Here is a 15,874-nt window from a genome sequence, read left to right on the forward strand (position 1 = left end):
CATGGGCTGCTTTAAAAAAAAAAAAAAAAAAAAAAAAACAGAATGTGAGCTTGCAAATGGAGCACCGAGGTTTCAAAAGCCAGCCTGATTGTAAGAAGCACTTGTTAGCTGCAACGAGATTTAATGAAGATGAACAGCGAGAGGATCCCTCCTCCGCCTCTGTTCGCCTCTAATTGGGTTGTTTTGAGTTGCCTATTGATGCTGCAGAGAGGATAGAAGGTCAAAATGAGAAGTTTTTCTTTTGTTTGTTTACATAAATTGACGTCCTAATTTTTAAAGTTGCCGCAGAAAGCTGCAGCTCGGCCCTCCGTCCTACATTCTGCAGCATCTCTTCCTGTCTTCTGACAGCAGCTGGGGCTCCGTACAACATGCTGTTGCTCTAGAAGCTGTTTGCAGTCACTGAGTGATTTGTGCCGGCTTTCTGAGTCATAGCACGCCTGCTGCAGACAAATATTTGGGTGAGCCATCTCCATGTGGAGCCGCTCCACAGCCCCTTCTGTCATCCCCCTCTTTTTATTTGCAGCCCTGACAGTGTGTAAAAATGTCTCGTTCTGTCTTAGTATTTTTCACATTTTCCACTTTTTTTTTCACCGCAGTATATTTCATGTTAATCCACAGTCTCTTTCCTCATGGGCTTCTTGAATCAGAGCCCCCATCCTTCTGTTATGGTTAACCCTCCCCATCTGTATATATTAGGTTCCTCTGCTAGTGATTAGAATCTGTGGTCCAAAAAGCCACGTTTGCCGTACACTTAAGACTCGTCACCCATGAGGCTGGATGCTGTTCAGTCATATAGGAAACGTGAGAGGAAAATAAAACAGGATATGGCCGCACATATATAGATATGTGAGCAGGCTCTGCGCGACGGTCATGAAATGGATGAGGAGAAACAGAGAGAGAGAGATAAATAACAGATATGGGTGTGTGACGGCAGAAAAAGTCATTGATGGCTCTCAGCGGAGCTCCGTGCGCCGATCGTAAGCGGCAGCAGCTGCCATTCTTGCGGCCGTGGCCAAGTTCCTGATGGTTCCCTGGATGCGTTGTGTTATTCCCCGTCCTTTCTGCTTCTTTCTAGCCACAAAGTCCAGCAGCTCAGCTCCTGCTGCAGAGGTGGAGCGAGATCAGAAGTCAGTGGTACCTAGATATATTACACATACAAGCGCTGACGCTCTTTTTCCACTGGCCTTAATACCAGACCGGTGAGCTCTGAGGATGGCTTGGTTGTGCAGCATGTGATTGTACAACCATCATAACAAGTGAGATATGTTTAAAATGTAATCCTCAGGAGGGACAAACAACCTCTGGGGCTGAGCACCAAGTACACGCCTCCTCTGAGGGTCTGATCCAGACTACATTCACAGTAAAAGGTTAACAGACATTAAAAGAAATTAAAAGATTCTTTTAATGTCTGTTAACCTTTTACTGTAATTGCAATAGGAAGTAAATAAAAAAAATCTAAAGACTGAAAGTCACAGCAGCTCTTAAATATGAAATCCTGTCCAATCCTACATATCCCATGAGTCATTGCACACTGGTGATGGTTGGAATAAAGGTCTTCTGTAGACCAGACATCATATTTAATGCTTGGCACAAAATTTGTGATGATGGCCCTGAGACTCTGCTTGTGTAGAGTTTACCTTTGTTAGCAGCAGACTACCTGGAGTCATGTCGTTGTTCAAAAAAAGGCGCAAAGACGCATTTAAAGATGGAGACGATGGAAGTAAGGTTTTCCATCAGTGACTATCCTGTTCTAACCAGAGAAACACAACATGAGGTCAATATTTCGTCTCTTGAAAACACATGTTCTTATTTTTTGGCCACATCTCTACATATATCTGGGGGTGGGGTTTTATCCCAGAAGTAATGGCGCCTGTGTGATGGGAATGTTTTTTTCTTGTAAAATATGTTTAATGCCAAATCCAACCTTTCAATCTTTCAATCCAACTTTATTTATACAGCACTTTTAATGTAATAAACTTTTCGTGAGATCATTCAGAGCTTTTTAAACCTATAAAAGGGTTTTGTGTTGTTGTTGTTTGTCAGCTGCTTAATATCTTTTCTGTCTTTTCTGTTTTTTCCAGCATGGTTGTGGAAACTTCGTCCGGGTGGTGCAGCCTTATAACAGGACGCATCTGTTTATGTGTGGCAGCGGAGCGTACAGTCCTGTCTGTGTGTACATGAACAGGGGCCGTAGACCAGAGGTTGGTACACTATTCATTAAGAACAGGGGCCACACTTTGTACCAGGCTGTTTAGTTCTGCTGTAAATTTGGACACTTTAACATGGAGTCAGCCTCTAGTGGCCATTCAAGAAACTGCAGTTTGTTTGGTTATAGACTCACACTTAAACACCTCGCCGTCTGCTTGCTAATAGTGGCCTATATAAGCTAGGTGGAGCAAAACATGAAAATGCAGCAATAAAAGCTGAACACTAACAATGAAACAGTGAACACCTTCAGTCGAGTGTTAACGTGACCCCTGTGTGCTGTTATATTAGTGTGAATGCTGCCATCCAGAGCAAGAAAGCATTCATTGTGTGCGAGCTTCATAGAGGAGATCTGTGTGTGGTTGTGTGGCCGCAGTATTTATTTTTGATAACATAAATGCAGATTTGCAGTGAACATATGGAAATGAGTGCGTGTTAAATTGCTGTAATCATGTCACAGCCTCTGTGAGGGGTTCAGGAGTGTCACAAATCCAGTTTCTCTGTAGTATCAGGGGGCGGCTGTTTTCTGGGCCTTGGAAGTGAGACCAGGGAAGGCCTCCAGGAGAAAAGTGCTCACCGAGCAAACAACAGTCGGCCACAGACTGCAGGCCGCCGCCAAACACTAATAAGCCGAGCAGCAGAGCTGCAGTCCTGCAGAACTCTTTCCTTCACCGCGGTGCCTTTTGTCATTTGGGGGTTTTTGTTTGAAAGGCAGACTGCTCTGTTTGCAACGTCTGAGCTCAAACATGTTCAGCGTCTGTTAAGAGGAGACATCTGTTAAGAATGTGCTGCTGACAGGGAGAGCTCGGTGTATACGCAGAATGTTATGCTGCTTTAGACCCGACAGGTTAATCACATTTGTCCCCGTTCTTCCGTCTTAACCTTCGTCTTTTATTCAGTCTTTTGACCTCTGACCTCCAGTAGTTCCTGGCAGTTTCTGACTTGTGTGTGTGTGTGTGTGTGGGCTCATTTTTCCTGAACATTTTTAGAGACAAATAAAATGTGACTTTGTGCACCACAACACACTTAAAAAGACAAAATTTGAATTTAAAGCCTTTACAAATCACTTTTTCACTGCAGACCACACATTTGCCAAATTTGATTTTTTTGTCACATGACTTGAGGTCACATGTGAGTCCAGTTTCAGTTCCAGTGGATTTTTTTGTGTTTTCTACGGCATCTCATTAGTGCAAATGGTTTATTTTCGGCCATTTATTTTAAATCATAATGTGGTGTAGCACTTACAGACAGGTGGAGCCCCTCCAGTTCTTGGTGAGCTGACTCATTTTCCTGGACTAACACAGCTTAGCTGAGGTCATCTCCATTCAAGAAAAGCTGCAGCATCGCCACCACCACATGTCACATGTTAAACAGGATGGGACAGTCTAGTCTGGCACAGGGAGAGTTCTGGCAGCGCTTCCACCTCTCTTTTTTTAACTGTTCCACACGGAGCAGTTAAGGTGGACCGGGCCAGGCTGCCTCTGTGCCGCCTTAAAACTGACCTGGAAGATTGTATAAAAATGTCTGACCTCTTTCTTTTTTATTCTCTGACAGGAACAAGTGTTTCACATTGACTCCAAGACCGAGTCAGGAAAAGGGAGGTGCTCCTTCAATCCTCAAGTGAACACAGTCTCCATCATGCTCAGTAGGTGCCTCCATCTCCTCCTCTCCTCCTCCTCCCAGACGTTTGTATCGTTAAGATTTATTTGACTATAAAAATCACACACTGTATATAAAGATGGACAACATCACAGCTCCCCAAACGTGAGCCCAAATCATCTGGATTGCCCCCTGGTGGATGGCTAGAGCAACTAAGCTACAGAGAATGTTGAGGGAGGGGTGTGCTTGACATGGAAGTTGGTGTATGGCTGTTTCTGTGCAGACTCTGGTTCCAATATGGCACCCGTGAGCAAAACAAATATTGCCTGCGCTTTTGTACAATGGGTGGTGGCTGGGCTTCCAAGAACACGGAACTGCTTAGTCCACTTGGAGGAGAACTAAGAATCCATTCTTGACGTGGGGGCAACAGTACTCTGTGACGCTTCAGTGAGGCCTTCATTCCTCAGCCCAGGAGGCTGTTTAAATGCCCACACGGACTTGTATTATTGTTTTGTTAATGATTTTGTTAGCTCAAAACAATATACTTCAAAAACTGTAAAAACCTGACATATTGGATTGGTCCTGTAACACACTGTGAGCTCTTGGAGAGGGTCTACCTTTATTTTCTGGCAGTATCGAATAACAACAAATGTAACAGCCTGCTCCAGCTCCTGCTCCTGATGTGGTAACTACTTCTCAGGAACTTTTAAGCTAGCAGGAAACACTTCCAGAAAAACATTATTGGCTTTCTGGTTTGTTTAATTCCTGGACCAGGTCTACAGCTGATAATGTGTCATCCTTACACAGAGAGAACTGAGTTCAGAACAGATTTTGTATAATTATAACTTATCACGGAATGACGCCAGCCTTCAAATGTCAGCCTGCCAAGTGAAACAACCTTCTCCTTTCACAGTTTAAATGCTCACCCAACACAGAGGTTAGTATCTCCTTCAAGTTTTTCCTTCCTTTGATCTCTGATTGGTCGAGCGGTGTTGGGTTGCTGTTGACACGGCTAAAGGCGACATGTTGCACCATCAGCTCTGCTTTCTGACACCCGAGCATCGCCGCGTCAGCAGCAGCTCTGCCAGCCGGCGGGCGGGTGAGGGTGGGACTGCAGCCAAATGCAGTCCAGGTCAAAGGCAGCTCTGTGGAAGCAGCGGTGATGCTGCACTCGGAGGCTTTGTCCTCATGCTCTGGACCCTCTGTAGCCATCTGTCAGCGCCTAATCTAGCCTGGATGTGGGCCACATGTCTTTAATCCTCCCTTTAAGTTGCTCCTGCATCCTTTAAACCACGCAGTCTGGAACTGATAGATGATGAAGTGAGAGTTAAGGAATGATAAAGAGCATGACGCAGCGATGGAAAGCCGGTTATTAGCAGCAGGACACACACAGGCCACAAACCTGTTGTTGATTCTGTGGTCATTTTTAATCAATAATAATGGAGGAAAATCATGGGCTTTTTCAGTAAAATTAATGACCTGTGTGTCTCTTTGTGTGTGTGTGCCTCCAGATCAGGAGCTGTTCTCAGGCATGTACATTGACTTCATGGGGACAGATGCTGCCATCTTCAGGAGCCTGACCAAGAGGAATGCAGTGCGGACAGACCAGCACAACTCCAAGTGGCTCAGTGGTGAGAGCAGACTTTAAAATAGAGACACAGTTTAATGTCACTGTATACAGTAACATGATGTAAAACTAAGGCATAATATACTCAAACTTAGCAGCAGCTTATTTAAATCACTCAGGTGTGCATAATTGAATGAAACTCTGGCAATCGTAGAGCCTGAGATATTTTGGCATATGAGGCATATGGAAATTTTTATTTATAATGTATTCACACACACCATGGTACCGTGGCAACACATTCCAAAAACCAGGTGGACTTATTTTCTTTCCACTTTTATAGGGTTTATATTTATGCACATGATTTTAAAAAAGGAAGTAGAAAAGATCATACATATACATATATGTTTTTGAGATCTGGTTTGGGGCAGATATAAATACAACAAAATAAGATGTTGTTTAATCTCTTTTGTGCTCCAATCAGAGCCGATATTCATCGATGCCCACCTGATACCAGACGGAACCGACCACAATGACGCCAAACTCTATTTTTTCTTTCGTGAGAGGCTGACAGACAACAGTGGAAACACTAAAAATATCCACACCATGGTGGCCAGAGTGTGTCCAGTAAGAGCCTGCCTGAATAAATTAATACTGCATGTGTTTGTGGGTTTGGTGTTGCCATGCGAAGCTTTTCGTGTGTTTGCAGAATGACATCGGAGGCCAGCGCAGCCTGGTGAACAAATGGACCACCTTCCTGAAAGCCCGCATGGTGTGCTCGGTTCTGGAGGAGGACGGCACCGAAACGCACTTCGATGAACTTGGTGAGGAAGGACGTCTGTTGTGTGACTTCCAAGCTCCATGTTTTCACAGACCAAGCTGGATCTTTATGTTTCCAGCGAATGCTTTCTCCACAAACAACCCATGGAACGTCCTCAGTTTGGTCTGGATTAGTGTTGCAGGCCCTTTTTACAACAGTTACTGTTACTTTTGGTCATTTATGAGCATATCATTATCAGTCTGGTTCAGTGTTTTGGACCTGCTCTTCTGTTCAGGTCATCAGGCTGCATCTGTCAGCATGCACTCCTGTTTTTTTGGCACCTGCCTGCAGGATGAGGTGATTTAGCTGTGCCTGGAAGGTATGTGGGTTTGTCCATGTGTGTGTTTTCTCTTTCAGAAAGTGTGTTTTTGCTGGAAACCGATCAACCCAAGGGCCTGTTAGTGTTCGGAGTCTTCACGTCCACAAGGTAAGACCTGCTCAGCCAACCGTAACATTCCTACAGGCCGCAGCGGTTATGCTAATCACCGACTGAATTTCAGCACACGGGGACAGAAAATGTTACATACAGACATCACGTGTCATTCACATAAGGTTACCAGTTACCAGTTACTGCATCCTGGTTCACCATATGGGCTTCATTTCCTTGCGTTGTGTAGCAGCAGTGTGCAGAGCAGACATTTACCCTACATGCTGACACACAGTATGTGAAGTCTATTTTTGCATGTCTTTTTAGTGCAAAAAGGAATTTTGTTATTGCATTTTTTAAAATAGGTGGATCCCAGTCAGGTTTCTACACCCACATGAACATGTACGGAGAACAATTGAGGCCAAAAGTAGTATAAACAAAGATGATCAGGAATCCGATATAATGATTTTTGACATTCAAATTAAGAAAATAAAGTTTTGTGGTCACTGAGGAAAACCACACTGAACAAACTGCCCTCGTTCAGCAGAAGGTCATTGCCAGCAGGGCTGCGTGGCAAATTTGGTGGTTTAGAGGAATGGTCACATGATCCGGCTGTTCTGATGTGTAATCAGGTTTGTGTGTTTAACTCACAGTGACACTGCCACAGGCCCCTTGATCCAGTTGTTACCTCCGGATCATAAAGCCGGGATCTGACGCTGGTTCACTGAGCAGAGCCAAACCAAACAGCGAGGTCCTTTAGGTCAATGTTATCCCTGTTTCCACTCTGCACAATATGTTTCTGTTCCCCTTTTCAACAAAGACTCTTTTATGTGTTAAGAAGTGTGGTTTCAAAAAGCCAGGCCAAACCACATCACATCACTGAGGAGGAAGTAAGTGTCCTCACTGGAGTGCGACAGCGGTTCCACTCCTCAGAAACTCTGATCTAAAGAGATGTGTTTTCGCTGGGTGGGTCTCAGCATCGTGTTTCCCCGTCATCGTGTCTGACTGAGTTTATGCATCTCATGTCCTCAGCTCCGTCTTTAAAGGCTCGGCTGTGTGCGTGTACAGCATGGCGGACATCCTCACCGTCTTCAACGGTCCGTTCGCCCACAGAGAGGGGCCCAACTTTCAGTGGGTGGCCTTCCAGGGACGCATCCCCTATCCGAGGCCTGGAACTGTGAGTTCATTTACAGGTCGTTCAGTCATTGATATACAGCTTTGTCTAGTGCATGGTCCAAAAAAACACATTAAATATTCATACTCTGTCTGCGTACACATTTAGGTCCCAAAGGTACAGAGACGGGAGGGAAAATTCTGTTATACTGCATGCTTTCAAAAACAAGTTCTACTCTTATATGTGCTAATTATTGATTTTTAAGATTTCTGGGCTTTAAATCCAGAAAATAAGGAAGACCAGAATTTTGTCTCTTTGTTTCATTAATAAATACAAAAGTGTCATCTGCATATCGATTAATATCACATTAACAAAGGTTAATTGAGCTATCAGTACCAGCTTTTGTTTTATGTAAATAAATACCCAAAACCCTCTAAACTCAATAAGCACCTTTCGATTATCCAGTGCCCCGGCGGAGCCTTCACACCTGACATCCACACGACCAAAGAGTTCCCAGACGACGTGGTGACCTTCGTTCGGAACCACCCGGTCATGTTCAATGCCATCTACCCGGTGGGGAGGAGGCCGCTGGTGGTTCGCACCAATGCTGACTACAAGTACACAACAGTGGCTGTGGACCAGGTGATGGCTGCCGACGGCAACTACCAGGTGCTCTTCCTGGGTACAGGTATGAATGTATTCACCACTTTATCTGAGATCTGTTCAAACATGTACATAAACTGCCACCACAAGGTGGTGCTTACAGTTCAGTCAGTTCACACATTACAATCAGAGGATATAAAGTGAACACAAATAAATTTACAGCCTCTTCTTGTCTTCTAGTCATTACTGAGTAAATGATTTATTAGCTGAGTCTCACAGCTGCTTATCAGACAGATAATAGAGCATACTGGACGTGACACAACACGCCGCAGCTTGTGTTATAAATTAAGCCATAAATCGGACACACAGACGAGACGTTTTAACATAGAATAGAATAAAATAGAATGCCTTTTATTGTCACTATACAAATGTACAATGAGATTAAAGCAGGAAAGCAGTATAAAAAGAGATATATAAGAGATATTTAAATGAATAAATATAAAATATTGCACATTACAATCAGTGCATGTGGGAGTTCAGGGTGGTTACAGCTTTTGGAAAGAAGCTGTTTTTGACTTGATGCACCTGTAACAACATTAAACTCCTCATCATTGTCAAAACACTAACACTAAATTTTATTTCATTAAGCAATTTAAACTTTATTTTTTTATTAAAATAGATTAAGTACATATGCGTCATCTGCATAAACAGTAACTTAATACAGGCCTCAGTATTCATCCTTGTGGGACTATTGATTACCATATCAGTAATTGTATATTCTGTATTATGTAAACAAATGTGATAACATAAACATTTTGCATTCCATATGCACCACAGATAGCTGTGATGACACACACAGTTTCCTGAACTCTTTTCCAGAGTTGTCGTAGATGCCCCTGTGTGTGTGTGTGTGTTGCACGCAGATCTATTGTGAGTTCCACATGTGTGATTACTTTTTTGAGACTACCTCTGCAGCTGCTGGTGTTCATGGAGCAGCCTCTGCTTTTTGTCTCTCCTGCCCGGATCGTTGAGCAGAAGCCAGTGCTGTCTGTCCATATCTGGGCCTGAAATGCTGCTTTTGTTTCCAGGATGAGGTAGACGCTGTTATCAGGCATTTCCAGGAGCTGTTACTGTAACAGCTGCTCCCAGAACTAAGCAGCCACACTGGTGTCGGTGGTGCTTTCTGCCCTCTCTGTGGTCCTTGACCTCCAATGAGCAGGCTGAAGAACCACTGTTCCCACTCCTGCCACAGTTGTTTTTGCTGCCATGGCTATCATGCTTAATTCAAAAGCAAACACAGGCTAAGAACAACAGACTTGCTGATGTCTGTGTATCCATGTATCCGTTTGTATGCTTTCTGCCCCCAGACAAAGGTACCATACAGAAGGTGATCGTGCTGCCGAGCAATCACTCCCTGCATGAAGATCTGATCCTGGAGGAGCTGGAAGTGTTTAAGGTCTGCTCTCTCTCTTTGAATTTTCTTTTTCTTTTGCACTTTAATCACTTTTCTTTCCTGAAATCAGAGGCAGGGTGTGCTTGGCCACAACACAAAGGCAGGGTGGCATTCAGTTGGAATCAGAGTGATGGGAAACCTCACTAACACACTGCAGCCGTCTGGATGTTGCCCCGAGTGAACCTGTGATCAGATGTAACAGCCAGGATTCTTTTTAACGTCCACCTGGAGCACCTGGAACACAGCGGCTCTTCAGTTAGAGCAGGTTTATAAAAAGTTAGACGTCTGTTGAGAGTGAAGTTGAAGGGCCTCATTCTACTCCCTCAGGCTCCATTCTTACACACTGGTTTATAAGAAAACTATTAATAAAAACAAACTGTTATTTGTACTCATTATTATTATAATTTAAAATTCTCATTTGTACCTTTTTGGACAGAAAATAAGATTTAGACAGACATGATATTCCATCATGCTCCTCCTTTTTGTATCCTTTTGTCAGCCATACATACAAACTGTTTTACAAGTGGTCAAATCCACACTAACTTCACCTGAATCTCCATCTCTCCTTCTACTTTCGAAGCAAACAAGACAGTAACTTACTCTAAAAACTGTGTTTGTCAGCTAGCTTGACAGTCACAGCGTTGTCTTTCTCACCATGGTAACAAAACAGTATTTTGAGTATTAGTTATCATTTTAAGTTAACAAAATGAAGCTAACAGCTCATAGCTACTGGTAAGAGCAACTGATCTATTACTGTATTCAAACTTTTTGTCCTTTTTTTCCAGAACCAGGCTCCCATCACAAACCTGAGAATCTCCTCTAAAAAAGTAGGTATCTTTTAAAAGTGTTCTTATTGAACATATTGAGCGCTCTAAAACTGTTTTAACCCCCAGTTCACTGGCTTCTTTGTACTGCATGTAACAGAGCTCTCCTGTGCACAATAAGCCTCCCAGAGGCGAGGACATAATAAGCCATAATTGCTCCGGCATTCTGCCTCATTTTCCTGTCAGCCGGCACTTATTAAGACAAACAGGGCGTCTGACATTTGAACTGTTTGCTTTGCAGCAACAGCTGTACGTCAGCTCGGAGTTCGGGGTCTCGCAGGTCTCTCTGCATCGCTGTCACGCTTACGGCTCGGCCTGCGCTGACTGCTGCCTCGCCAGAGACCCATACTGCGCCTGGGACGGCCTGAGCTGCTCCCGCTTCTACCCCACCAGCAAAAGGTACGCAAAGGAGGCACCTAAAGGCCTGAGTCGGTAAATGTAAACAGATACTCAGCGTCGCCATGGGGCTGCCGGAGACATTCTTCTCTGTTAATTCGTGCTGACAATTGTTGTGAGGCAGCCCGTTCATGGCCGCAGCTCCTCCAAACTTTCTCAAGTGTAAAAGACATCTTTGACTGTGCAGAGAGAATAGAGGCGTCCAAGGCCATCAGTTACACAGCAAATATCAGTCAACACAGCAGAATGTCTGCAACAGCTGATAGACAACAACTCGTGGGACCCAAAGAACCACAAGACTGGACTCCCTCAGCAAACACTTGAAGCGTAGCCCTGTCACAACCTTTGTTGTTTGCCTCCCCTGCGTCCAGACATAACACAGACGAGGAGGTGATGCCTCACCTCTCTGAGCGACGCCTCACCTCTGATTGCTACCTCTCCCGGCTCTGTGCGGACCAGCTGTGTGTCTTTGGACCTTTCAGTCAGTCCCCAGTCAGGTTTTCTTTGGTTGCAGAACAAAAAGCTCCAGTCTGTGTTTTTCTGCAGAGAATGTGCGTCAGCTGTTTACATGCTTTTACCCTCAAGCTGTCACACATGAGTGTGCACCGCAGTGGAATAACATGGTCAGATTTTCCTCATATTGTTTTGGCTCCTTCCACAGTTTCAGTCTGACAGAAGGACACTTGTTATGATTGTGTGCTTTATTCTGTATTTCCTTTTTTTTGCAGGAGGAGCAGAAGGCAGGACATTATGCACGGAAATCCACTCACACAGTGTAGGGGGTTCAATCTGAAAGGTAATTTAGCTTATTATAGAAACATTTGGTCGTATAACATGTATAATGTGAAACGTGTCCCTTTAGTAAACATACTAGTTGTTCTTCTTTGCCTTTAGTCAAACTCACACTGTAAAAATTTAGCATTACTTGGCATACTTATTAGTTAGCTTATACGACTTTTCCAGCTTCTTCAGTTGCTTATAACAGACAAAACCCAAACCTCAGTGTGCAGCCCTCAATGTTGTTAGCGTGCTAGCTTTAATCCACAATACTGGGTTCTGTGAGTTGATCTAACACCAACTATGCAGTGTGACAAAGCTGCACCTAACCAGCGTGCTACGCCTGTTGGTTCATGCTATTTGAATTGATGTGGTTAACTTCAAATGTTCCACCAGCTAATGACACCCATGATATAACTTCTAGTGCAGATTGTAACATGATTTTTCATTACAAACAAATTTGTATACCTATTAGCTGACAGCAACACAAGGAAGCTGCTGTTAGCTGCAACTTAGCTTTGGCTAATAATAATACGGTTTATTGTTTATCTGCGTTCATGTTGACATAAACATGACATTGGTTAGAAACAGGAAGGTCAGCTAGTGTAATGGCTTTGTTAAAAGAGTCAGACAAAAAGTCTTTAATACCAGATAGCCAGATTAGCCTGAGAACTGTGTCAGACAAGAAGGGATCATCAGTAAATACTGATATCTAATTTTCACAGTTCGCACTGGTGTGTGTGTGTGTGTGTGTGTGTCGAGCTGCCTTTTAATGAGACGAGTGAGTTTGTTCCCCCGAGCGTTCCCTTTCCGTGAGCAGTTTACATATCTAAATTAACATGAGCTTGGGGAACCAGCCATATGGCCATTACCACTAATTAGCCACAACCCTGTCACACATCCAGCTGAGTGATGGACCATTTAGATCCCATCAAATATGACGCAGGAAATGAGAGGAAAATGGCGGCAAAACCTGCGTTTTCTCATCGAGCTGGGGTGTGGTGTGGTGTGGTGGTGGGGGGGGGGGGTGCTGCAGGTGTCAGGCTGAGCTTTGTGTCAACATTTCAGTGTCACTGCAGAGACTTGAGACAGATCTTAGTCCATCTGTGGGCTTTGTGTCTGTCAGCGAGTGACATCTGAGGTGCCTCCCCTGACGGAGTGTGTGTGTGTGTTAGCCTACAGGAACGCAGTGGAGATGATGCAGTACGGCGTGAAAAACAACACCACCTTCCTCGAGTGTCTTCCCAAGTCTCCGCAGGCGTCCATTCGCTGGCTGATTCAAAGGGACAATGACAGGAGAAAAGAGGTCAGTCTGACATCTGAGGAGGTCAAAGGTCGCAGACAAGAACACAATAGAAACTCCTGTAACTGATCAAACATCCTTTGGCTCTGTCGATGTTTGGTCAAATATTACATTAAAGGTTAAAGGATCCAGTGAAGTCATTGTGTTGCCTGAGGAGCGACACTAAATCCTTGTTGGCAGGGGAGCATCATAATGAGCTCTGATACAGATCAAACACCATAACAGACCTCTGACTAATCACTGGATCCTCAGTGGGAGGAAAAATCTTACAATTATTTGACAGACCTTCAGCGCTGGGAGTGCTTGGAAAGAGAAAACAGACACATCTTTTATAGATTCAGCTCTCTCCTCTGTGGAGTAATGGCCGTTTAACAGCCGTTTCCTCATGAAAACACAACCAAGCCTTCAAATAAATCACTCTGGCTTTATGGTGTGTGATCAGTGGGGTCACTTCCAAACTGTGTCCTGGATAAATTAACGGTACTTATAAAATAAAGCCACATTTAGTCAGATGTTTAGACTACATAAGAATAGTTACATTAAATTCTTCTATTTTAACTGAGATCTATTACATTTAAAGCTTCAGGTGATTCCAGAGAACAACAGTGACACCAGTGGACACTTAGTGAACTGCAGGGTGATCAGCTCTAAAGTTGTTGCACTGTTATGTTGCGTCAGTGTATACGTCATAAAGGTGATGCTGAATAACAAATAACACCAAAACTATGTGGCAGAGGTCAGTTGCAGCTAATGGCCTCACTGTTGGCTAATAGGAAGAATGCAGTTCTTCATACTGATAAATCAAATACTGTATAGATATTATAGAGTTTATTATTGTTGCAGGTGAAACTGAGTGACCGTGTCCTCTCCACTGAGCACGGGCTCCTGATCCGCTCTGTACAGCTCTCAGACCAAGGCCTCTACTACTGCCTGACCACCGAGAACAGCTTCAAACGCACTGTCGCCAAAATCCGCCTGCGTGTGCTGAGCGAGGCCATGGTGAGCGTGCTGACGGACAAGCAGCATTCGCCGTGGGCCTGGGCCAGCTCTCTGCGCCCTAAAGAGTTACTGTCGGCCTTCAGTCCCGCCGAGAGCCTGGCTGTACAGCAGTACTGCAAAGAGAGGAGGGAGTTCCAGAACCTCCAGCAGAGGCAGCAGCAGCAGCAGCAGTCACAGCCGCCGGGACCTCTCAGAGGCGACCTGGCCAAGCTGAAACCACTGCTGGACCGGAGGAAGAGCCGCAATCGCCGCAATCACCTGCCAGATGACTGACGCAAGGAGCTGACGCCTTCCAACAGTCCCACAGTACAGCTACAGGTCAGCCCTCAGCTCAGAGCTGTGGATGTACAGTAACCCCAGGAGGGGGGTCAGGAGCTGTTATTCGGCAATATCTCTTTTTCTTGCATGAGGTACTGTGACCAGATGGCTGTGACGTACACACACACACACACACACACACACTTGAGCCATTCATTTGCTGTCACAGTCACAACATGAACTGCAGTGGCCCTGTTAGGACTGCCAGTAATAAACTGATATCGCTCTACACCTGAACTCAGCCGTCTGATCCTCTTTGAATGTTGGAGTGGAAGGTGGAGGGAAGATGAGTTCACAAAGGGAGGTGAAAAGGGATCGAGAAGATGCATGTTTGACAGCGAGCCCCCTCAGTCTGTATGCTCAAGTATTACATCAGTATTTTATCAAGACTCTACTCACATTTGTGTGGAAGCCGAGGACTAGAACCCGACAGTTATCACCATTTATGGACAAAAAATAACTTGTTTATGCGATATGCATGAGCATAACGTTAGAAGATATTAGGCACCACAGACGCACACGTGATGGGTCAATAACCTCAGTCAACCGATCCCTATTGGCAATTATTTTTATCATCTTGACATCAGGAGTTAATTATTCTGCTATCTCTAGATAACAAGGCTCGTTTTCTTTTGATGGCATGGAGAAGATGTGCACAATGTTATCAGCAGATATTGGCCTTTAAATTAAACATTGGCCATCGACAGATAAGGCGACACCGGCTAACACTCACTTTGTGCTCAGCGTGCACATCAAGTATTACAGTCAGCACACAAAGCTCACAGATGCTGCCTGTTAGCATAGTACAGCCAATGTCAGTAACACATTTGACCAAAAGGAGTTGGTGTATGAGCAAAAAGTCTCCATAAAATATGATTTTGTTTCTCAAGAAAAGGAGTTTTGCTGTCAGTTCTGTTAGCTTGGCCCCTCCCTGTTTCGTACGTGTTAATGTTTACTTCCTACTAACATAACTGACTCTATTCCAGAACCAGCGCCAGCCTTTGTGCTGCAGATGTGTCTCCTGTGTTTATTCTCTTATTATTACATGTGCTGTGAGAGAATGTGCCTCACTCTAACCCATCTGCACATTATACGACACTTCACAGCACAGACGCATGTTAGTAGAGTGATGTAGAGGTCTTTTAATCCTTGTCTGGATTAGATTAGATTATATCATAATGTGACTCGTCCTTCATTGGATCCACAGAAACCTGTCTCCCTGTGACTTTGACCCATGTGAATATTTGCCACAGGCGCTGTAGATAGAGGTGATTTGTTGCTTTTTATTTAATGTGGCGCCAGCTTTGATGAAGTGTTCATTGTGTATATATTTTCCCACACTAGCTATGACTGTATCTGCAACCTGCAGAGACACACGGTATGACTCTGATTTGTGTTCCTTCCCCTCGTACGGATGCTCGTTTGAATAAAAGTGTGCAACCAGCTTCATGTCAAATGTACCTTTAGTCTTATGAAACATGTATTTCTATTTATTAATGTCATGATAGCCTGAATAAATCTGTTCAGATCAA

General features: G+C 44.2%; 1 protein-coding gene across 4 annotated transcripts in view; it reads left to right on the forward strand.

Moving 5' to 3' along the window:
- sema3c (sema domain, immunoglobulin domain (Ig), short basic domain, secreted, (semaphorin) 3C) overlaps nucleotides 1-15,874 on the forward strand; it is a 35,415-nt gene extending 19,541 nt beyond the window's left edge. For all 4 annotated transcript variants that reach the window (XM_028424653.1, XM_028424672.1, XM_028424676.1 and 1 more), the window contains 14 exons: nucleotides 2,082-2,201; nucleotides 3,760-3,850; nucleotides 5,316-5,435; nucleotides 5,853-5,995; nucleotides 6,078-6,192; nucleotides 6,546-6,615; nucleotides 7,588-7,732; nucleotides 8,135-8,357; nucleotides 9,640-9,728; nucleotides 10,511-10,552; nucleotides 10,791-10,948; nucleotides 11,674-11,741; nucleotides 12,898-13,028; nucleotides 13,869-15,874. In XM_028424653.1, coding sequence (XP_028280454.1) covers nucleotides 2,082-2,201; nucleotides 3,760-3,850; nucleotides 5,316-5,435; nucleotides 5,853-5,995; nucleotides 6,078-6,192; nucleotides 6,546-6,615; nucleotides 7,588-7,732; nucleotides 8,135-8,357; nucleotides 9,640-9,728; nucleotides 10,511-10,552; nucleotides 10,791-10,948; nucleotides 11,674-11,741; nucleotides 12,898-13,028; nucleotides 13,869-14,297 — 1,944 coding nt within the window. In that variant the 3' untranslated portion in view covers nucleotides 14,298-15,874. The remainder of the gene's footprint in view (nucleotides 1-2,081; nucleotides 2,202-3,759; nucleotides 3,851-5,315; nucleotides 5,436-5,852; nucleotides 5,996-6,077; nucleotides 6,193-6,545; nucleotides 6,616-7,587; nucleotides 7,733-8,134; nucleotides 8,358-9,639; nucleotides 9,729-10,510; nucleotides 10,553-10,790; nucleotides 10,949-11,673; nucleotides 11,742-12,897; nucleotides 13,029-13,868) is intronic.

Source organism: Parambassis ranga, chromosome 2, assembly GCF_900634625.1.
Source record: "Parambassis ranga chromosome 2, fParRan2.1, whole genome shotgun sequence".
Taxonomy (NCBI): Eukaryota; Metazoa; Chordata; class Actinopteri; family Ambassidae; genus Parambassis; species Parambassis ranga.